General features: G+C 37.7%; 2 protein-coding genes and 2 long non-coding RNA genes across 4 annotated transcripts; 3 read left to right on the top strand and 1 right to left on the bottom strand.

Annotated features, from left to right (window-relative positions):
* The first annotated feature begins 53 nt into the window (after positions 1-53).
* Positions 54-2685, top strand: LOC148910279 (uncharacterized). Its single transcript, XR_016120046.1, has 3 exons — positions 54-134; positions 1255-1483; positions 2355-2685. It is a non-coding gene; the product is annotated as an uncharacterized LOC148910279 (long non-coding RNA).
* Positions 2686-4304: 1619 nt separating this feature from the next.
* On the top strand, positions 4305-5632 carry LOC116295382 (uncharacterized). Its single transcript, XM_031703178.2, has 3 exons — positions 4305-4395; positions 4748-5239; positions 5363-5632. The coding sequence occupies exons 1-3, from the start codon at positions 4320-4322 to the stop codon at positions 5395-5397; spliced, it is 603 nt and encodes a 200-aa protein (XP_031559038.1). The 5' UTR covers positions 4305-4319; the 3' UTR covers positions 5398-5632.
* An 8685-nt stretch (positions 5633-14317) lies between these two features.
* On the top strand, positions 14318-15656 carry LOC116295378 (uncharacterized). The gene is made up of 2 exons (XR_004197015.2): positions 14318-14454; positions 15074-15656. It is a non-coding gene; the product is annotated as an uncharacterized LOC116295378 (long non-coding RNA).
* A 2404-nt stretch (positions 15657-18060) lies between these two features.
* On the bottom strand, positions 18061-19103 carry LOC116295380 (uncharacterized). Its single transcript, XM_031703177.1, has 3 exons — positions 18987-19103; positions 18532-18757; positions 18061-18359 (listed from the first exon to the last, which is right to left on the bottom strand). Exons 1-3 carry the CDS (start codon positions 19060-19062, stop codon positions 18152-18154), a joined length of 510 nt encoding a protein of 169 aa, XP_031559037.1. The 5' UTR covers positions 19063-19103; the 3' UTR covers positions 18061-18151.
* Positions 19104-24436: the final 5333 nt, after the last annotated feature.

Raw genomic sequence — 24436 nt, 5'->3', positions numbered from 1 at the left:
AAGAGTGATTCGATTATTGAAAGCAATTGGTATCTCCGCACCTTGGAGAGCAAGAGATATGAAGGCAACACTTCTACTCCTGATCTTCGCGGGCTTTTCTTTTCAATTGCTCATTTCGGCTCCCATAAATCAAGGTAAATGACAAAGTTTATTTTCAACATCTTGAAAAAAAACTTTTTTGGTTTCTTGGAATTCGAAATAAATAGTTAAATCATTTTGATTCTTCACTGAATTAAAGAGTTCGTCAATTCGTTCAATCGTAGGATCATTTCCATTTCTCTTATTTTATTGTTTTTCTTTTACTTTTCTTTTTTTTTTTTTTTTTTTTTTGTTTTTTTTTTGTTTTTGTTTTTGGTTTCAGTTTAATAATAATAATAATAATAATAATAATAATAATAATAACTTTATTTATTTATATAGCCCTATTTCCATAAAAAGCCCAATAGTGCTTAACAATTATAAAAATAAATGAATAAAAATTTACAATTATGTATCACTAACGTATTGAAATAAATAAATATCTATCTTATAAGTATATTAAAAAATAGTTTATCCAAGTATAAATTATATATATATATATATACATTGGCCATATAATTATACTTAAGCAAACGCTTCCTTAAAAAGGTAAGTCTTAATTAAGGACTTAAAACTGGAAACTGAGCCAGCAGTCTTGATATCATGAGGCAAAGAATTCCATAAATAAGGGGCAGCATAATAAAATGCTCTATATCCATAAGATCGTAAATTATAACTAGTCATGACTAAATTATTACCTGATGACGATCTAAGAGTGCGTCTAGGTTTATAGATATTAACTAGATCAGATATACATCCTGGAGCCTGTCCATTAAGGGCCTTATGTGTAAATAGTAATATCTTATATTTAATCCTCTGTTTAACTGGTAGCCAAAGTAAATCGTATAAAATAAGTCTTATATGTTCATACTTGCGAGTAAGGGTTACTATACGAGCAGCTGAATTCTGAACCTTCTGTAAACGTTCGATAGCATAGTCTGGTAGTCCAAATAAGAGAGAATTGCAAAGATCTAACCTAGATGTAATAAGTGCATGGACTAATGTTTCTGCAGACTTGCGAGTAAGATATTTTCTTATTCTACTAATGTTTTGTATCGACCACACCAATATCCTCTTTTTTGACATTCAAAATATTTGGGCTATTCTTGTTTGCATTTGCAATTGACTACAGAAAGAGAGTTCGCTCTGACCTAAAATATCCTCTTTATAAATCAGTTGAATCACTTGATGAAAGGGATGTCTTGAAGAACTCAAATGACGAGCCACTCAGCAAACCAAGCAAGCATCATGGCGTCTCATCATTAGTCGACCCTCTACAGGAGCTAGGAAGACTCGACGAGGCTGTTCTAAAGAGGAAAGACAATGAGTTGCCAACAAAAAGAGATCCATGGCGAAGATCTAATAAGAGGTGGGGAAGAAAGAAGCAGAAGGGTAGCTGCAGACGGTAAGAAAAAAGGATGGGTGGGTGGATGGATGGATGGCTTGCTGGCTGGCTGGCTGGATGGATGGCTAGCTGGATGGATGGATGGCTGGATGGATGGCTGGCTGGATGGATGGATTGCTGGCTGGATGGATGGATTGCTGGCTGGATGGATGGCTAGATGGATGGCTTGATGGATGGATGAACAACTGTAACATGTAATAGAATTATTTAGTTGCAATTGAAACAATGATAAAAGGGTAAATTATACACCATGAAAAGATGAAAAAACTTACTGACGTTTCGGACGCTAGTCCTTTGTCAGAGTAAAAGAGAAAGAGGTGGTACTAAGGAGTGTTTATATATTGACAACAAGACAAAAGAAACCAATGAGAACAAGGTGGGCAAAGAAAAGAAAGAAACAATCAAAAGACAAATGAATGGGTTGGTTAAAGGCAAAACGTTCATTAATTCCGTTGGGACTAAGAGTGCCCAATAGTTGAATAAGCTGCATTTCTTTGGTCTTGCGACAATCATTGTTGCCGTTAATCAAAGAAAGACCGAAAACAATGAAGTCAGAAAAAGAATGGTTAGCTTGATTGAAATGACGGGAAACTGGTTTGGTGGAATCGTTATTGCGAATATCATAACGATGATTGCAAATGCGATCACCACAACTTTTCTCTGCCTGACTCTGATACTCGCACTTCTGCTCTTTTCAACAACCGCCCTCTTTTTCTTCCCTCCTTTAACTATGATTGGAAACACCGACGCAGCTCACACTAGTTTTCAGCTAGTTATCTCTTTTTAGTTGCAATTGAGGATGTTTAGCGCTTGTAGCTTGGTGTAAATTCATGTGACTTCGTCTCTCTTTTATAATTTTATTGATTTGCAGCTGCAAAGACGACCGAGTGAAAACGTCTACGAGAAAACAAGGAACATTTGCCACAAGTACTTCGAACCCTGGTACAAGTACAAAGAAACCTTCCTCCCAAACAGCACCTACAGGTTCTGCTGATGTGAGCACTGTAGCCTTGACAACACCTGCCATACCAGAAACTCTAGATGCGATCCTGCAGACAGCTTTATGCCCTACAGCGGGTCCTTTCGGATGCCCTCTGGGCATGCATAGATACGGTTAATTTATTATGGAAAGAAACTTCCTCACATAGTCGTAATCATTTGATTTGTAAGCATAGCATGCAATTATTAATAGATACTCGATCTATCGCAACTTTGTTTATTAATGAATAAACGAAATGCTTAAAGATCTTTGGTTATGCGTCGTATTAATAATATTAATAAAAATCGGACACCTCCCTTAAAGATAAAGAAAACACGGGATGTGTATGCACTCCACCCTGATATCAGTGAAGTGCCATTTCTCGAATCTGTCCGAATCACTTACCAAAGGCTAAGCACAAGACGATCAACACTAACCAGCGCCGTCTACAGACAACACCCACTGAAGCTAACTCTCGACGCTGGTGCAAAAACCAGCATGACGTAAGTCTAGTGTCCCTTGCTCAGACAATTGGCCTCACCATTGAAAAGTCTTCACAGCCAGTATTACAGGCCAATGACTCGACTCCGTTAACTATTGTCGGCGAAGTGTGGGTCTCTCTTTCACGCTCCAATAAGAAAAGTGCCCTCGATACTCTCGTTTTAGGGAACTTGGATGTCGCAATTCCAGCCGGCAATCCCTTTTTCATCACTAATAACACCTCGGTGCGCTTCGCAACGCAGCAAGTAACCGATACAAAGCTAAAGCTCCAGAGCTAGGAACAGACCCAAATGTTGGTACGGAACCACTGTACCATATGTCCTCGCCCAAATATCCTTTGCCCAGCAAAAAAAGTGGTACCAACCTCAGCTCACAATGTAGATACAGTGGGGAGTAAGGTGAAGTAACCATGCACCGTTCGGCGTCACTATCACAAGTGTTGGGCCCGTTTTACCAGCCACGTGATTCCTCCAGTAAAACTTACACCTCCCTCCTGTAAAGTCACAATACTAAAGCATTACAAAAGACTCTCGCCAACCAAAACCGTCAACTACCCACAATCTACGACAATCCTAGGTTAGGAGTGGAACTAACGCAAACTATCTGCAAGTCCCCACCGTGGCGTCGGCGTACTCCTCTCTTGTCCTCGACCCTACGCCATTAAAAGTATGCGCTCTTTCATTGGGCCTTACAAAGTCTTTAGACTTGTCTTTCCGGACTGCTCCATGCCAATCGATCCTCTTGAGGCTGCGATCTCTAGCCTTCAGTCACAATACAAACTCAACCTGCACAACGGTCTCCTTCACAAGTTTAAACCTGCACAACAGGGCCTCACATCAACCAACACTATTGTTCTACCACGACTATCAATCACCTTATGAATCGTAACCAAAGAAGGCCTTCAATCAACATTACATGTTTTCCATGACAACCATCTCCACCTGGCAAGCTTTTTTACAGCCAAGCTCCGCACCAAACTCAAACACCAATTAGTTGTCAACAATGCAAAATTGAAGCGTCTGCTTTTCTTCTCGCAATGCTCCCGAGTGTCAAGTACAAATTTGCCAGGGGTTTTCTTTCATCTTATAATCATTCTACAATGATATATACATAATATATTCTACAAACAAACAAGAACTTTTATAAGTAATATCAATTAAAAGTAGTACCCCAATGAATGCCCCATAGAGTATTTGTATCTCAAGGTTATAATTCTGCAATAACCCGGGTAAAGCCAATATATTAATCAAAGGTTGACGACGGGGGTTCATATAATCAGTACCAAGTGCATGCATTTAGGAAGAGAGATTCGATAATTGAAAGCAATTGGTATCCGCACCTTGGAGAGCAAGAGATATGAAGACCATACTTCTACTCCTGATCTTCGCGGGCTTTTCTTTTCAATCTCTCATTTCGGCTCCCATAAATCAAGGTAAATGACAAAGTTATTTTTCAACATTTTGGAAAAACGTTTTTTTTGTTTCTTGGAAATAGAGATTCAAGCCTTTTTGAGTTCGTCAATTCGTTCAATCGTAGAATCATTTAAATTTCTCTTTTCGTTTTTTCTATCTTTCTTTTTTTTCTTAAGTCTTTGTTTTTAAGTAGGAATAACACTCAACACTCCTCTATTAGCTGGTTGTGCTCGAATGGAAAATCGACTTACTTTCAATATTAATATTCAAAAATTTAAAGGGTTGGATATTTTTGGCAATTCTAGTTCTTTCTCAGTTATTACATTCATAAAGAGAGTTTGCAATGACTTAAAAAATCTTCTTTAAAACTAGTTGGATCACTTGATGAAAAAGACGCTTTGAAAGCTCCAGATGGCGAGCTGCTCAAACGAAGCAAACAACACGGCATCTCATCATCAATCGACCATCTACAGGAATTAGGAACACTCGACGAGGCTGTTCTAAACAGGAAAGACAATGGGTTGCCAGCAAAAAGAGATCCATGGCGAAGATGGAGACCTAATAAAAGATGGCGAAGGAAGAAGCAGAAGAGTAGATGTAGGCGAAAGGAAATATGGATGGATGGATGTATGGATGGATGGATAAGAAGTACAATGGAACCTACCACCACCACAACGACACCCACTGCAGCTGTTCAAGATGTCTCAGTAAATGCTACAGGAGAACCTGCAACAAGTACGATAACCCCTGCCACAAGTACAATGGAACCTACCACCACCACAACAACACCCACTGCAGCTGTTCAAGGAGATGTCTCAGTAAATGCTACAGGAGAACCTGCAACAAGTACCATAGCTGCAGGAGGTAAGAAAAATAGATGGATGGACAGCGTTATCTAATTGCAAGTTACAGTTTTTCACTCTTGTAGTTTGGTGAAAGGTAATTTATGTGACTTTGTCTCTCCTTCTATTTTTTTTTTATTTCCAGCAAACAAACAACAAACTCGACAACAGGTACAATAGAAATTACAACCACAACAACAACTAACGCAGCCGATGCTCATATGAGCAGTGTAGCCTTGACAGCACCTGCCGTAAAAGGGTCACAAGATACGGTCCTGCAGTCGGGATTCTCTACATCGGGTCCTTTAAGATATGGTGGTTTTAATGGTTTTCACGATTACGGTTAATTCAGTGCATAAATAAATTTTCCACATATAGTAGTCGTAAACAATTGTGATTTTTAAGCGCACAGGTATTAATAAAAGGGCGACTAAAACTCTGTTTGTCTCAATCACAAATAAACATAAAGTTAATGATCTTTGTTTGTGTTTTTATAAATAAAAATCCTAATCTCTCTGAGAAGTAGACCCAGCTTTGGTGTCACGATATGGATTCCCATTCTAGTCCTCGTCAGTAATTCTTTGACAAGTTGTTGAGACGTGTCAGTAGATGCTGTAGTGTCTGGAGTAACAGGAGAACCTGCAACAAGTACGATAAGCCTTGACACAAGTACAATAAAACCTACCGCCACAACGACACAGCCCACTGCAGTTGCTCAAGGACACGTCTCAGTAGATGCTACAGGAGAACCTGTAACAAGTACAATAACCCTTGCCACAAAAACAATGCAACCTACCACCACAACAACATCACCCACTGCAGCTCTTCAAGGAGATTTCTCAGTAGCCGCTTTAAGGTTTGGAGTAAAAATAGTAGAACCTGCTACAAGTACGACAAACCCTGCCACAAGTACAAAAGAACCAACCACAACAATAACACTACCTACCGCAGCTGCTCATGTGAGCACTGTAGCCTTGCCAACACCTGGCGTACAAAGGACGCAACATAAGATCCCGCAGACCACTTTATGCCTAACGGGGATCCTTTCAGATGTATGGGTATGGATAGCTATGGTTAATTCATTATGGAAAGAAACTTGTATAATTAGTTGATTTGTAATCCTGCAAGTATCAATGAATTGTCGATTTATCTAAAAAACTTTGGTTGTCTTATTTACAAATAAATGTAAAGCTAATGCTTTTGGTTATTGAAGTCTAAACAACTGGTATTTTAGGCCAGTGACACAACTCTGTCAACCGTTGTTAACGAAGTACATGTTTCTCTTTCACGCTTCCACAAGGAAAGTGCTCTCGATGCTCTCGTTATAGGGGACATGGATGTGGACATCCTAGCCGGCATACCCTTTCTTAACACTAACGACATCTCGGTTCGCCCGGCAACGCAGCAAATAACGATACAATGTTACAATACCAATGAAAAGTTCAGTATACAATCCAATACCATACGCCCAATCCGCTATTGTCATCTGGCCTGGGGATTACCTAGAATTTCATCTGTTGTTAATTAACCTCTGTACGATATGTCCCGCTCAAACGTCAAACGCAAAATGTGACACCAACCTCAAGCTGAAGATATCGTGGGGAGTAAATTGCGCATATCCAATACCTCTGATGAACCATACCCCGTTCGGAGCCACCATCACATCTGTTGGGCCCATTCTACCAGCCACATGATTCCTCCGGTCACACTTCTACCTCCCTCTCTTCAGTTACACAAATTTAGCGAGTCCCGCGGCCGTTCTCCAATAGCTCTAGCCGTGGTCCTGGCCGGCTTTGTCTCCGTCTTAATGTGTAATCAGTTCCAAAAGGTTTTACAACGATACGACACCGTCTTCAAGCGTGGCATTCCAGGGTGTAATGGCTTCATAGAAGATCACCTAAACATACCTTAGCCGCGTACTACCGGACTGCTCTACACAAATCTATCAGCCTCAAGAGGCCTCTCTAGCCTTTAGTCACAAGACATACACAACCTACACAACGGTCTTATCCACGAGTTCAAAACTGCATGCACAACGGGGCCTCACATCGACCAAAATTATTGTTCTACCACGCGCATCAGACACCTTATTGATCGTAAGACAGCTCCGTAACCAAACGCGGCCTTCAATCAATGTTATACGTTTCCCGAGAACCATCTCCAAGCTCATTGGCTACCATTCGAAAATAAAGCAGTGAGCTCTGCCGCTACCGCAAAACACTTCAACGTTAACCCCATAATCGTCATCATCATAACCATCACGTCACCACCATCTTCATCAGATTATTATTAATCTTTATCCATTTGTCGCCTTCTTTTGAGTATTTTTTAAATATAAAAACAGATAAGAACCTATACAAAAATATATATTGTATTAAAAAATACCACAATAAAAGCCCCATCATAGAGTATTTGTATCTCAAAGTTCTAATTCTCCAATAATCCGATTTGAGCCAATATATATCAAAGTGAAAAGTGAGTAATGGTTAACGACAGGGGTCATATAATAAACCATTGTTACTATTGAATGCACGCCATCGTCCTCAACCACCTCTGAAATCGCTGTCAGTATGTGGTGATGTAATCCACACAGCAGCTGAAGTTCGTAACACTGGAGCACTGATGGATTCAACTTTGTGTATGGACCAACATGTCACGAACATTTGCAAAACATGCTTCTATCACTTAAGGAACATTGGTAGAATAAGAAAATATCTTACTCGCAAGTCTGCAGAAACATTAGTCCATGCACTTATTACATCTAGGTTAGATTTTTGCAATTCTCTCTTATTTGGACTACCAGACTATGCTATCGAACGTTTACAGAAGGTTCAGAATTCAGCTGCTCGTATAGTAACCCTTACTCGCAAGTATGAACATATAAGACTTATTTTATACGATTTACATTGGCTGCCAGTTGAACAGAGGATTAAATATAAGATATTACTATTAACATTTAGAAAACTCATTAATAATTCATGAAGAAAACACAATAGAAATCATGACCATGAAGGTGATTTTATATCTGATAAAGATTCGTCTTCATTTGCATAAACTTGAACTTGGATTTTCTCTATCAAACTTGGTTCATTTCGTAAAAAAATCGGTACACAATGAGAACAAACATCATAAGTTTTCGAAGCCGTTCAATAATCTCGCAGATCGTGGTTTATCGGGTCTAAAACCACTCGGCTGCGCCTCGTGTTTTATACCCGATAAAACACTCCTGCTCGTTTATTAAACATTACATAAAGCCCTTAATGGACAGGCTCCAGGATATATATCTGATCTAGTTAATATCTATAAACCTAGACGCACTCTTAGATCGTCATCAAGTAATAATTTAGTCATGACTAGTTATAATTTACGATCTTATGGATATAGAGCATTTTATTATGCTGCCCCTTATTTATGGAATTCTTTGCCTCATGATATCAAGACTGCTGGCTCAGTTTCCAGTTTTAAGTCCCTAATTAAGACTTACCTTTTTAAGGAAGCATTTGTTTAAGTATAATTATATAGCCAATGTATATATATATATAATTTATAATTCATACTTGGATAAACTATTTTTTAATATACTTATAAGATAGATATTTATTTATTTCAATACGTTAGTCATACATAATTGTAAATTCTTATTCATTTATTTATATAATTGTTAAGCACTGATTGGGCTTTTTATGGAAATAGGGCTATATAAATAAATAAAGTTATTATTATTATTATTATTATTATTACCAAGTACATGCATTCAGGTAGAGAGATTCTGTAATTGAAAGTAATTGGTATCCATATCTTGGAGAGCAAGACTAAGAAGACCAAATTGAAAGCAAAAGGTATCCGCACCTTGAAGAGCAAGAGATATGAAGACCATATTTATATTCCTGATCTTTGCGGGCTTTTCTTTTCAATCCCTCATTTCTGCTCCATTGAAAGGTACAACGACAAATTTATTTTCCAACATTTTTAGAAAAAGTTTGTTTTGTTTCTTGGAAATAGATAGTCGTCTGTTAGCTGGGGATGATTCGTGCTAGAACGGAAGATCGTAGTTTCAGTAGCATCTTTTTTTATAATTAAGAATGTTGGTATATTTTTTGGCAATTGCATTTTTTCCTATGTTATTCTTTACAAAATGAGAGTTTGTGCTGACTTAAAACATCCTCTTTAAAATAAGTTGAATCACTTGATGAAAGGGAAGTTTTAAAAGATGCAGATGGCAAACCACTCCGCAAACAGAGCAAACATCATGGCGTCTCATCATCAATCGACCTTCTACAGGAACTAGGAAGACTCGACGAGGCTGTTCTAAAGAGGAAAGACAATGAGTTGCCAGCAAAAAGAGATCCATGGCGAAGATCTAACAAGAGGTGACTTAAACAATTGATTTTTAAGCGCGCAGGTATTAATAAATCTGCGATCAAAACTTTCTTCGTCTTATTCACAAATAAACATAACGTTTATGTTCTTTGTTAGTTTTTTATGCATAAAAAGCTCTCGTATCAGTAGACCCGGCTTTGGAGTCATGAATTCTAATTTTAGTTCTCGTCAGTAATTTTCTTAGCTCGTTTGCTTGAGTTATACTTATATCTTATTCATCATGCCTTCTCGTGCACAAATGTTAAATAGAGATTATCACGTTTTAAAAAAGAGCTTGATATCGTTTTTATTCGTGAGTTTCCATATCATATCGCGAACGAGCGAGCCTGCGAACGAGCGAGTGATATCAGATGAGAAACGAGTGAACAAAATGATATCAGGCTTTTATCATGTGATCATTTGTTTATTCCACATTTAGGGTCGATAACTATGACAAAATTTACAATTTCCTGTTCACCGTGGAGTGATATCGTATCATTTCTCAGCGTTGACATTGACGATGCACAACAGTACCTTCGCAGGGATTGCCTAGAGATAACAGGCATTCCGTTTAAGTCGGATGAAAACACTAACAAAATTGTGAAAGAAGTTGCCAAAGTAATAGAAGTAAATATGAATCAAAATGATATATCCACTTCTCATAGATTACCTAAAAGAAAAGTAATTTGTATAACAAAACCACACAAGCTCAATTAGTGGAATGCAAGGCCGCAATCGGATTCACATCAATGAATCCCTCACCGCCATAGGAAACGCATATTTGCTAGGATAAATGATTTCAAGAAAACACAGAAAATAAAGTTCATCTGGACTAATTGGGGTAAAATCTACTTGAGAGAGAATGAACGAGCAAGAAGTTATATATTTACTACTCATCAGATCATCAGAAGCTTGATGAATTCAAGGACACATATATTTCAAATAAGTAGTTTAAATAAGTTATTATAAATATAGTAGTGATAACTAGCAGAAAACATAGGGCGTTGGCTAAAAATATTAGCGGTAGAGTACAAACACTACAAGTGTGTAACATAAATACCACTAAATACTGCTAATTTATGCTAATCCTATTTTCTATTGCTTAATTAGCACTATTTACTACTAAATAGTACAAAGTGTTGCACACTTTTAGTGTTTCTGCTCTAGTAGAGTCCAAATTAAGTAAATTAAAATTTCGATTAATGATGGGTTTTATCGAATTGTTAACAGGATGTAAGAGTGGAAGGAATGCGATCTAGGTTGGTAGTACGAGGCTTAGGAGTGAGAGCAGTATTCCGATCAGGTAGAAGATACCTTATGCATAGCACGGTTTATGATAGCTAAAGGATAGCCACGTTTAAGAAAAGACGAACGCACCTCTAGACATTTGTTGGAAAAATCAGTGTCATCGCTGCAAAGGCGATGTAAACGTAAAAACTGTTAAAAAGGAATAGAGTCGAGAGTGTGTTTAGTGTGAGAAGACGAATAGAGTAAAAAAGAATGCGAACAGTAGGTTTATAGTAGACAGTGGTACTGAGATGATGTAAAGTAATGCTAACGGAGATATCAAGAAACGTGACAGAATTATCACTTATCTCCCAAGTAAAATCAAGAGAAGGATGAAATGAGTTAACATAAGAAATAAAAGAGTCGAAATAAGTCTTGTTTAGAGCAAGAAGCAGCACCGATGCAGCCATCGATGTAGCGACCAAAAGGTTCAGGTTTGCGGCCTTGATAATTTAGAAAGATTTGTTCTTCGATGAAACCAACAAAGAGATTGGCATAACTACATCATTAGTTTGCGTACTAGACTCTAAGACAGAGCGACGGTCAAAAAATGTTTGAGAGCGCGAAGGCCTTTGTCATTAGGAATGACGGTATAAAAGGATTTAACATCCATGGTAAACAAGAACTTAGACTCACTAGAGTGGAAACGAAAATCGGGAAAAATTCTAAGAGCATGATTGGTGTCTTTGATGTATGTAGGAAGTGTTTGTACTATAGAAAGCATGACAGAGTCAAGGTAGATAGAAATAAGCTCGGTCGGACAACTACAAGTTGATACAATAGGGCGCCCAGGATTGTTAGCTTTGTGAATCTTAGGTAAAAAATAGATATGAGAGGTTCTAGGAGTGGTAATGATAAGATTTTTAGCAGTATCGGGAAGGCTGCCATCAGAAATTCAAAAATTGATAGTATCCCTAACTGTCTTTTGGTTAGAAAGAGTAAGGCCATTGTCGACTTCACAATAAAAATTAGAATCAGAGAGCTGGTGTAATGCTTCTTGTTTGTAGATCTGTTCGCCAAACGACGACGGCACCACCTTTATCGGCGGGCTTGATAACAATGTCTCTACGTGAACCAGTCCCCATGGGATGAATGAACGCTTCACTTTTAATTAGTCATGCTTCGCTTTCCATTTCTCACTTGTCGTTTTTTCGATCCTTTTGCTTCCTTTTATTTCTTCATATGCTTATTTCTCATTTGTCACTTTATTCCATCGTCAGTTTCACAAAGCTTTTTACGGTGATTCGATTTATCCACAAGTTCCTGCTGTTATAAATATATCTAATTTATTGTTCATTATAATGTTATAAGTATTCAAAGTGGATAATATTATAGCCTTGTAGTTTGTTTTTTCTTCTTCTTCTTTTTTGACCCTAAATGAATATTACGACGTCAGCCAACTAGCTTTAGCTCCTTTGGTTGTCGTACGCTAAAACCTATTATATGTTAATTATAGTAAAAATTGTAAATATTATTCACGCTAATTAATTTTTTTTGTAATTCTATTGTGTAAGGCTGCGTTCATAATGTATGGCAGAGGTGAGGGAAAGGGGGGGAGGGGGGGGGGGGGCAGGTGAAATTTTGAAATGTCCAGAATAATTCTTAACACCCCCCTTAAAGTCATGCAAAAAAATACGATCCTCCCTAAGCAAGGGTTGTAGCTTCTTCCAAAAATTGTGCATCCCCCCCATTTTTCTGATAAATTTTGCCCATCCCCCCTTTTTTCTACCAAAATTTTCCCGATCCCCCCTCAATTTCACCTGCCCTCCCCCCCCCCCCCCCCCCCCCCCCCCCCCCGCCATACATTATAAACGCAGCCTAAAATTGGAAAAAACAGTGTAAATAAATTGAAATTGAATTGAATTGAATTGAATTGAATTCACTGATATGCGGGCTCAATCACACTAATATCGACCCTACTGAAAAGTGTAATAAACAAATAAGGACATGAAATAATTAAGGGAATGACAAATGGTCTGAAGAAAGTTGGAGAAAGACCGTCACAAAAATCACGCCAATCTTTCTTAGAAAACTGAAATAATTGGTTTTTGATGTAATGTTTCAAATACGAGTTGCTGGATTCTATTGGGGTTTCAAAATCCAAGTGGAATTTCAAATGCCGAGGCGTAGTACTCTTTTTGTATGTTTGCTTTTATTTCAAAGTACCAGAACTTTGTAATGGGTGCGGTCGTATTTGATTGGTCGGGTTTCAAACTACTGCACGTGGTACAAATAAGAAACCCTGGTTGGTCGATGAGCTCATGAATAATTAATGAGTATAAGATTTATATATGATGTTGGAACATCTGGTTTTCTGGCACCTTGACTAATGAAGCTAATCACGCTTGAGTATTGATTTATTTGTGTAAGTGTGTTTGTGAATGTTATTGTTTTGCGCGAGTGTTGTAAATACGACACCACTTATGATAACCCATCATCAAATGATATCTTGTAATTGCAAATATATTTCGTTTTTAAGTAAAAAAAAAGTACTTTTACCGAATTTTCCTTCAAAGCTATGAATTTCAAAATCTTAACAATCGTATCCTTTGGTTTTGCTTTGACTAGCTTGAACTGCTAGCTTCTCAAGATAATATTTGTTAGTATTTATTGCAATTTATTGTACCCTGAAATAAAGTTTGTCAAGACGTTGAAAGGAAATACATTAAGTAGATCAGATTTTCTTAACTTACAAAATAAAATCCAAAACCACTTACAGCCTTAATTGCCTCACTAACTTTTACCCTCTCTGCGTTATCCTGATGATGCACTAATTGTGCGAATTGGCTAATTGAAAATTCATAAATATACGTGGAAGAAACATATGTACGTATGCCATGCCTCGAGAGGTTACTTGTTTGTGGTCAACAAGCTAGTGTTTCGTTTGTTAGCATTAAATACTTAATCAATCCGTCACCTTTATTTAACTTTTTTTCAATGACATTCCTTATATGTGCTGAATTACTCAAGAGGAAAACTTTTCATCCGAACATCAGAAAGATAATGTTTCAGTGAGTGATTAATTATGTATCAAAGATTATTTCAGTAAAGTTTCAGCTCAAATGAAAGAGTTTTAATTTTGGAGCGATTTTCGTTCAAGTGCCACTTTAAAGCGAAGGTTATTAGAAAAAGAAGATGGTAGAATAGATCGAATTATCTACACTCTATCATTATTTCACGTTTGTTAATTTCGTTTAGTTTTCCATTGTTTTCCTTCATACCCAATTACAGACTGTTTTGGGCCATCTGTACTTTGGACAATGAAAGGTGATTAGGTTTTCGGTTTTCGTTTACATCCCTGTCGTGCATGCGATAATGGAAAAGTACAGAGCTATTGACTTGAATTCTATAATCAAAAATTTTAAATTCAATTAAATTCTGAATTGAATGAACCTTTTGTAAGAATACTATTTTAAGGCAAGGCAGAACCTATTTCTAAGCATTTTAAGTTGAAAGCAGGTTGATTTTGAACGCGTTCAAGAAGAATCCAAGACAACGAAGAAATGGTGAACTCGAAACTGCTTTTGATCACTTTTCTGTGCGTCTATGTCATCATCAGTGAAGCAAAACCCTCCAAACGTTCGGTGCATGGTATGTTAACAATTAACCCTGAAACAGCCCGGCTCTAGGTTGATCTAAAGTCAGGACACGGCTAACTCACAGATCGAATCGAATCCAAAAAACAACCTCTGGGCGGATCTAAGTCTAACTCAGAGATTGAACGACTAACTTATATATTGAACTATGAAACAACAAGTCAGGGCGCAGCTAACTCACAGATCGAACCCTGAAAACACCTCTGGGCTGATCTAAGTCAGGGCACGGCTATAACTCTGAGATCGAACCCTAAAACAACCTCTGAGCTCATCTATAAGTCAGGGCACGGCTAACACACAGATCGAACCCTGAAGCAACCTCTGAGCTGATCTAAGTCAGGGCACAGCTTACACGCAAATCGAAGCCTGAAACAGCCTCTAACGCTGATGTAAGTCAGGGCAAGGCTAACTCGCAGAATGAGAAGTGGGATTTATCTTGTTAGGTTTTGCGGACGGAGAAACTGGAAAACTCGGAGGAAAGCCTTCGAAGAAGCAGGGAAAGTAGGAAAAGTACTTATAAGTTATCTTTTTCTCGTTTCTTTTTCTTTTTCTTTTTTTTTTTTTTTTTTTTTTTTTTTTTTTTTTTTTTCTTTCTTTTCTTTTCTTCAAACAAGTCGATAACGGGAAAAATCTATACAAAAGACTTGGAGTTATATGGTATCCTGGCAAGGTCGAATCGCCTACCTTCCCTACCTTCAAGCAGCTGATCATGACACATCATCAAAGGCGAAGGACGAAAATGAGCAGCAACAACCGAACGAGATTAGGATCAAGAAAGAGCAAAAATAGTAACAAGAAGGAATGATGACTTTGATACTGGGTACTGCTTACTTATTGTAATCGTGTGTTGCCCTGTACTATTCTTCAACCACAACCATCCAGCAACCCGCATTTGCAATTCCCCAATAGAGGCTTTGCACCTTTACGTGATGGCAGCCATGACAAGAGGCACAACAATAGAGTCTTTCTTTTCCGGGGAAAATAAAATATTACTTATAATTAATCAGAGTAGACCAGAGTAGACTCATGGCTGCCATCTCGTGATGGTGCAAAGCCTCTAGACTTTTGCTGCTTCTATTACAACAAAGCTAACTTTATTTTAATCTTCAAAAATGAATCAAATTGTATAGTAAAATTTCTTCAATGTTGTTTTAATGTTATTTTCCTCTCATTTATACAATAAATAAGCTTTACTCATGTGCGTTGGTTTGTTCTATATCGTATGTTTTTAGTAGAAGGAAGAAAAATAGTAGAACGACCTTAGGCCATCGGTTGGGTAGAGTTGATATTGAGTCAATTGGATGGTGTATGAGACAAATCTACACGACAATCAAGCAGAGTATGAAGTACGAGTCGGATATATAATATATTTATTAATAAATCTATTTTTAGCTCAGCGCTAAGCCGGCTTCGGAGATCTCCCAAAAAAAATGGAGTACTGAGACGAGCCTCTAATGAGGTTTCAATATATGCACGAAAGAACGTATTACAATAACATTTCAACTATACAATCAGGAGCTCTGTTAGAAAACCTTGCAAACTTTTTATTCCGACTTGAGGAATTCGCGCAAAAATAATATGTAATATAAACAATGTGTTCGGCGTGCGAAATATATCTTACAAGCTTAGATAGACATGGAAATATAGAGAGGCCTCTTGAGGCTGATGGATTTGTGTAGAGCAGTCCGGTAGTACACGTCTACGAAATCTGTAAGAACCAATGAAGGAGAGCATGCCATAATTGATTGTTGTCGGCGGAGGACAAGAGGAGAGTACGGCGAAGCAGAGGAAGCTTGTAGACAGTTTGCCTTGGGACCACACCTAACCTATGATTGTGGCAGTAGATTTGGGGCGAGAGTCTTAGGTTATACCGAAAGGCTTTTTGAGTTCTCGTGTTAAGATAAAAAGAATGTTATATGTTATCTTATCCACACAACCGTTTGAATGTTGTTTACTTCTCCGCAATATAAGTCGTCTGTTTTCTTTGCCACACAATCTTTTTGAATAAAGTCGCCAAGCACTCAGCACATCATTTCCTCATTTGTAGTCTCTAAACCTGGCATTCCCATTGCAGATCGGCATTAAACGCGTGCCCCCACGGAATGGTTTAGCTAGACCTCAGTAACTCCTTGATGCTTTAGATAAAGGGATATAACAGAAGACACCAGAGAGGTCATTTTTTCCCCAGGAATTTCCATGGTGCGAAGGCACGGAGTGTAGAGTCAACGTCTGGCATGAGTGACTGTTGAAGTTTACTTCAGCGTCCAACATTTGCAAAGGCTGTGACGAGGTGGTGACCAACAGAGGGTTTCTCAACGATAAAAGAAAGGTTGAGATCTTACACATTAACTACATTCACGCTGGTAACTTTTGTTTTTTGTTGTGTTTTTTTTGGGAGACTTATATTCTCTTTCTAGCTTGTCAAACTTTTCTTGTAGTTTTACCAGTTGATCTCGAGAATACTGTAGTTGACATCCTTTACGTTAAGGCGGCCATGGGTCTATCTTTAGGTGATCTTCTATGAAGCCATTACACCCTGGAATGTCACGCTTGAAGACGGTGTCGTATCGTTGTAAAACCTTTTGGAACTGATTACACATTAAGACGGAGACAAAGCCGGCCAGGACCACGGCTAGAGCTATTGGAGAACGGCCGCGTGACTTTATTTTCGTAACTGAAGAGAGGGAGGTAGAAGTGTGACTGAAGGAATCATTTGGCTGGTAAAATGGGCCCAACAGATGTGATGGTGGCTTCGAACGGGGTATGGTTCATTAGAGGTATTGGATATACGCAATTTACTCCCCACGATATCTACAACTTGAGCCCGAGGTTGGTGTTTAATGTTGAAGCGTGAAAGAGAGGCATGCACATCGTCGACAACGATTAACAAAGTTGTGTCACTGGCCTAAAATACCAGTTGTTTAGACTTCGATAACCAAAAGCATTAGCTTTACATTTATTTGTAAATAAGACAACCAAAGTTTTTTTAGATAAATCGACAATTCATTAATACTTGCAGGATTGCAAATCAACTAATTTCAAGTACGTGAAGAAGTTTCTTTCCATAATGAATTACCATAGCTATCCATACCCATACATCTGAAAGGACCCCCGTTAGGCATAAAGTGGTCTGCGGGATCTTATGTTGCGTCCTTTGTACGCCAGGTGTTGTCAAGGCTACAGTGTTCATATGAGCAGCTGCGGTAGGTAGTGTTATTGTTGTAGTTGGTTCTTTTGTACTTGTAGCAGGTTCTTCTATTTTTACTCCAAACCTTAAAGCATCTACTGCGAAACCTCCTTGAAGAGCTGCATACGTCTCCTTGAGCAGCTGCAGTATGTGGTGTCGTTGTGGCGGTAGGTTGCATTGTACTTGTGTCAAGGGTTATCGTACTTGTTGCAGGTCCTCCTGTTACTCCAGACACTACAGCATCTACTGACACGTCTAGACAGATTGTCAGAGAATTACTGACGAGGACTAAAATGGGAGTCCATATATCATAACGAGAAAGCTTGGTCTACTGCTCCGAGAGATTAGGATTTTTATTTATAAAAACACAAACAAAGATCATTAACTTTATATGTTTATTTGTGATTAAGACAAACAGAATTTTGATCGACCATTTATTAATACCTGCGCGCTTAAAAATCACAACTGTTTACGACTATATGTGGAAGTTTCTTTATACACTGAATTAACCGAAATTGTGATAAGCATTATAACAATCGAAAAGACCCGATGTATTGCATCCCGACAACGGGATCTTATCTCGTGAACCTTCTACGGCAGGTGCTGTCAAGGCTACACTGCTCACATGAGCAGCGGCTGCGGTAGGTGTTGCTGTGGTGGTAGGTTCCATTGTACTTGTTGTCGAGTTTGTTTCTTTAACTCGGACATCTTTGCTGAAAATAAAAAAATTAGAAGGAAAGGCGAAGTCACAAATCAATTTCCATCAATCCATCCGTCCATCCGTCCATCCGTCCATCCGTCCATCCGTCCATCCGTCCATCCGTCCATCCGTCCATCCGTCCATCCGTCCATCCGTCCATCCGTCCATCCGTCTATTTTTCTTACCGCCCACTGCTACTCTTCTGCTTCTTCTTTCGCCACCTCTTGTTAGATTTTCGCCATGGATCTCTTTTTGCTGGCAACTGATTGTCTTTCCCCTTTAGAACAGCCTCGTCGAGTCTTCCTAGTTGTTGTAGAGAGTCGATTAATGATGAGATGCCGTGTTGTTTGCTTCGTTGGAGCAGCTCGTCATCTGGAGCTTTCAAAACGTCTTTTTCATCAAGTAATCCAACTAGTTTTAAAGAGAATTTTTTAAGTCATTGCAAACTCTCATTTTGAATGTAATAACTGAGAAAAAACTGGAATTGCTAAAAATATCCAACCCTTTAATTTTTTGAATATTAATATTGAAACTAAGTCGATTTTCCATTCGAGCACAACCAGCTAATAGAGGACAATCACCTTGAGTATTATTCCTACTTACTTAACAATAAAGACTGGGAAAAAACTTTGTCATTTACCTTGATTTATGGGAGCAGAAATGACAGAATGAAAAGAAAAGACCGCGAAGATCAGGAATATAAATATGGTCTTCATGTCTCTTGCTCTCCAAAGTGAGGGGATACCAATTGCTTTCAATTATCGAATCTCTCTGCCTAAATGCATGTACTTGGTACTGATTATATGACCCCCCGTCGTCAACCTTTGGTTAATATATTGGTTCTACTCGGGTTATTGGAGAATTATAACCTTGAGATACAAATACTCTATGGGGCATTCCTTGTGGTGTGGTATTACTTTTCATTGATAATATTAATCGTAAAAGTTCTTGTTCAAAGTTATATCGACAGAAGGCGAAAAGACTAGACGAAGAATGATAATAAGATGAAAGAACACACCTGGCAAGTTTGTACTGCGACTAGCAAAATTAGACGAAGGGATCGAGGATGGCGGAACCGGTCAAGTGCAGTAAGGTGACTTGATAACGGCTGACGGTTTTTAGAATCCTAGTCAACTACAATGCAGGGCGCCCCTATATTATTGTTCAACTGCATCGTTCTCGAAGCTCTTCTATGCACTGGTGGATCACAATTTTTGCAAATTTGCTGTGCCAAGGTCGTTATTCCCAAAGTTTCCTTCCTTTCATTCCACAGCAAGTAGGTTGAGTTTTTCAGAGAGATTCTCTTTGAGACATTATGACTTTTCGGTCGTCCAACTGTTAGACAACACAACTTTCAAAATCGCATGTCTACCTTAGATTCGTTGCCAAAATTTAAAAGAAATCTCATGAAAAGCATAGAATGACTACGTATCATTATTTTATGATTATCTTAAAACGTCTAGCAGTAATACCAAGACCGATGGAACAGGATTTTCAAACTTTACTTAATAACTATATATATAGTAAACCGCCATTTTGCTAGGCAGAGCAAATGGCCGATTGTTTTGAATCCGGCCCGCAATGCATTGAAGTTGACTAGGATTCTTTAAGAACGACGTTACTTTACTCGAGGGCTTGCAGAGAACTCTTCACGACAGAGTTTAGCAATGGCATTGGCGCAAGGCTTGCTTTCAGTCAGTAAAAACGTACGGCCTTCGGACTGTATTATGAAGGGGCTGAAGTGTTTTGCGGAAGCGGCAGAGCTCATTGCTTCAATTTCGCATTGTTGCCAATTAATTGGTGTTTGCGGAGTCTGGCTGCAAAAAAGCTTGCCAGGTGGAGACTATGTGAGGAAGCTAAGTATCTATGTATACCATAACAACTCCAAGGCCCCGCTGTAGGGCATAAAGTTGTCTGCGGGATCGCATCTAGAGTTTCTTGTATGCCAGGTGTTGTCAAGGCTACAGTGCTCACATGAGCAGGTCCGGTAGGTGCTGTTTGGGAGAAAGGTTCCTTTGTACTCGTACCAGGGTTTGAAGAACTTGTGGCAAATGTTCCATGTTTTCTCGTAGACGCTTTCACTCGATCATCTTTGCAGCTGTAAATCAATAAAATTAAAACGAGAGACGAAGTCATCCATCCATCCATCCATCGATGGTACCAGTTGAAAACGTAGCCATGAAACCAAATGTTTGGGGGTAAATGTAGATGAAAATCTAACATGGAAAAATCCTGTTGAATACATAAAGAAAAAGATTTAAAGAAAATAAAACCCATATTAGGTCAGTGCTACTTAGTTAAGGTTTATAATTGCTGTCTCGTTTGGGACAATCTTGATGAAACACTAGCTGATAAACTTCATTAGTTACAAAACCGCGCCGCATTGATAATTACAGGCGCCCCTTATCGTAGTGTTCGTACGGCTAAAGTATTTACCGACCTAAAATGGGTTCCTTTAAAAGAGATGAGACTACAACAAAAAGCAATAATGATGTTTAAGATTGTAAATGGTTTGGCACTGTCTTACCCCAAGGACATATTTGAAGGTTATGACGAAATTAATTACGATCTCAGACGATCTGAGAAAAATTTGAGAATCCCCAAGGCCAGGACAGACTATTATAGTTAATCAGAGTAGACCAGGTTCAATTGTTCCTGTCTTATGGCTGCCATCACGTGATGGTGCAAAGCCTCTAGACTTTTGCTGTTTCTGTTACAACAAAGCTAACTTTATTTTAATCTTTAAAGTGCTACTACGACGAAAATCGCTCAAACTTGGATTCAGCTGAAACTTCCTAAAAATACTCTTTAAAGGTCCAATAATCACTGTATGAAGTGTTTTCTCGATATTCAGTACGAAAGTATGATATTTTTACGATTATTTTTTTAAGTCTGTGACGTCATACACTCAACATCAAACATTGCTACATATATTTCTTTGTATATAAATCCTTAATTTATTTTATTCCTATGAAGCCCAAAGGGTGGCTAATGTGCTTATTTCACATTACTTGTGACTATAATTCATATTTTGGGGTGTTTGGGTATTTCTTTCTCCCTTTACTACTGATATTTTGATCATAAACTACAAAGAAATGTATGGAGCGATGTTCGATGTTGAGTGTATTACGTACGTCACAGACTTAAAAAAATAATCGTAAATAATCGATTTTCGTCGTAGTAGCACTTTAAAAATGAATCAAATTTCTTCAATGTCGTTTTAATGTTATTTTCCTCTCATTTATACAATAAATAAGCATCACCTATATGCGTTGGTCTGTTCAATGTCGTATGTTTTTAGTATAAGGAAGAAAAATAGAACGACCTTAGGCCATCGGGTGGGTAGAGTTGATATTGAGTCAATTGGATGGTGTATGAGACAAATCTACACGACAATCAAGCAGAGTATGAAGTACGAGTCGGATATATAATAGATTTATTAATAAATCTATTTTTAACTCAGCGCTAAACCGGCTTCGGAGATCTCTCCCAAAAAATAGGGTACTGAAACGAACCTCTAATGAGTTTCCAATATGCACGAAAGGACGTATTACAATAACATTTCAACTATCCAATCAGGAGGACCCTCCCCCCTTGTACATACAATACAATACAATACAATACAATACAATACAATTTTATTTGGCACCTTATACTAATAGTACATGAGTGTTTGATTCCAAATATATTATAGGTATATATACATACTATGTATTAGGTAATTTTCTTAATTCATTTTCACGTATCAGCATACATTGATGAATGTATGCTGATATGGCTCTTTGTAGAGACGCTGATTTTGAATTGATTAAGAACATAAAACGACTGTCAGCGCTCATATTGTTGAAATTAATGCTGGTGTTTTTTTCTATGAACTCTCTTAAGTCGTTTCTATGAGAGTCATATAGTGGACACCAAACTAGAAAGTGTTTTTCGTTTTCTACTCCCGACTTACACACTGGGCAAATCCTTTCATCGTAAATGAGATAAGGCCTCTTATACCTCCCCGTTTCTACTTCAAGCTTATGGTTACTAATTCTTAATTTTGTAAGCGCCACTCTGTGCTTAATATTGGTGACTTGACTTAAATATTCTTCAAAGTTATAATCCGTTTTGAACTGACGAAAGACTCTGAGTTTATTTTTATGTCTGTCGTCTTTTCTTTCATCATTGTGGAGATTACTCCATAAAATTTGCCTCTCAATGTCATATATTCTTTGGGTTATTATTTTTCCATATTCATACCATCTTGGAGAAAGTTCCTTTTGTTTCATCCAAATTATCCCCAATCCGAGTTGTTCTAAAGTAGTTTTAATTTTTATGCTCCAAAAGGCTTTTTTAGTTTCATTTTTAATATCTTGGTAGACTTCGGCTGAAAGTTTTTTTGGGTGTAGTTCCGACTTTATAATTTTATGCCAGAATTTAAAGCTTCTACTGCATGCTTTGCATTTTAGCGGAAACCTTCCTAACTCAGCTCTGCATGCAAGGTTACTAGCATTCTTTGTCACCTTGAGGAGCATTTTGCAAAATTTCAAATGAACAAGTTCCATGGGCTCTTGGTCTTTGGTGCTTAATGTTTCGATACCCCATATCTCACTTGCGTATAGAAGTATTGGTGTAACAAGCGAGTCAAACAGTTTTATAGTTAATTTGATATTGGATGTGAAAAATTCACCCATTTGTTTTTTCATCTGAAATAGTGCCTTTAATGCAGCTTTTTTTAATTCTTGTTTTGCAAACGTAAAGTTTCCAAAGGTTGTAAAATTTAATCCTAAATATTTATATGATTTAACGTTTTCTAGTTTAGATTTGTTCAAATAGAATTGGAAGTTATTCATTGTCTTCCCTGTATTATTGAAAACCATCACTTTTGTCTTTGTTATATTAACTGTTAAGCCTGATTGTTCACAAAATGCCTCTAGCTTGTCGAGATATTTCTGTACATATATGCATGCCAAATTTTTAGAGACTAAGGACCAAATTTAAGGACTAAGCTAGAGTACTATGTCACATAACCGGTTTGTATCAGGTAAAACTAGATTGAACCAGTTAGGCCACGTATGACGTAAGAGCTTGAGACAGGTGTTGACTTTAGGAAAAAGTACGAGCACTCAGTTCTATGAGCTGACCCTGAAAATCTGTCGATGTGCTCGCTAGCTTAGCTAATAGAGAACAACAGATTATAATAAAAATACCTTAAAGTTACAAATAAGATCATTTTAAACAACAGATCAGAAGAAGGCTTAGGAAGTGATTGTTTGTACAGTAAACAACCCTGCTCTTTTCCAGTACGCATGTACAAAATTGTACATGACCAAAACCTGTTTCTACTGGAAAAGTACAGACGATTTACAGCTGTTGTTTACTACAAAAAATAATTCAAACTGGAAGGTCATGTCAATAAACAAATATCCTTGACCCTCAGGTTAATAAACAAGTAATTACGAACTTACCATTGGTCAACCATAGATTGTCTATTGACAAGTTATTAAAATAAGGAGGTTTCACTTACATTCGTTATTAAAAGGTTTAGCAAATAAGTTCCTATTTCAAGAATGTTTCTCTCTAATATTTTTCCCTTCTACAATATAGAGCGAACTCATATTTATATTTCATATTTAAACTTTGCTTATATATTTATTCCATGTGTGCCTTTCGATACTCCAACAGCAACAGGACACCATGATATGGTCTCTTGACAGCAAAAATAATTCACAGAAAAATTGCCATGAATAGTTTTTCCACGATTCTTAAACAGACTCAACACTTGAACCTGTTCTATTTTCATAAGAAAGAAGATTATTTTTGCTTAAACGAATATATAAACGTTCTTATTTGTTCTTAGCTATTGCAATTAATATTTGTATGTTTATCAAGAAGAATCATATACTGATAACGCTGTCCAATGTCTGATAACGCTTTTAATAAAAATCGAACTCATTTTCATTGCCCGCCCAGACTTACAGCGAAGGGGTGGGGAAACAAATTAATTTTTAATTTTGAACAAATGATTTTAAATGAGAAGAAGAAGAAGAAGAAGAAGAAGAAGAAGAAGAAGAAGAAGAAGAAGAACAAGAAGAACAAGAAGAA

Source organism: Actinia tenebrosa, unplaced genomic scaffold (assembly GCF_029948245.1).
Source record: "Actinia tenebrosa isolate PJP-AT-01 unplaced genomic scaffold, QUT_ActTen_1.0 PGA_scaffold17__23_contigs__length_9995812, whole genome shotgun sequence".
NCBI lineage: Eukaryota > Metazoa > Cnidaria > Anthozoa > Actiniaria > Actiniidae > Actinia > Actinia tenebrosa.
The sequence above is the reverse complement of the archived record's forward strand: the minus strand, read 5'-3'. Positions and strand labels throughout refer to the sequence as shown.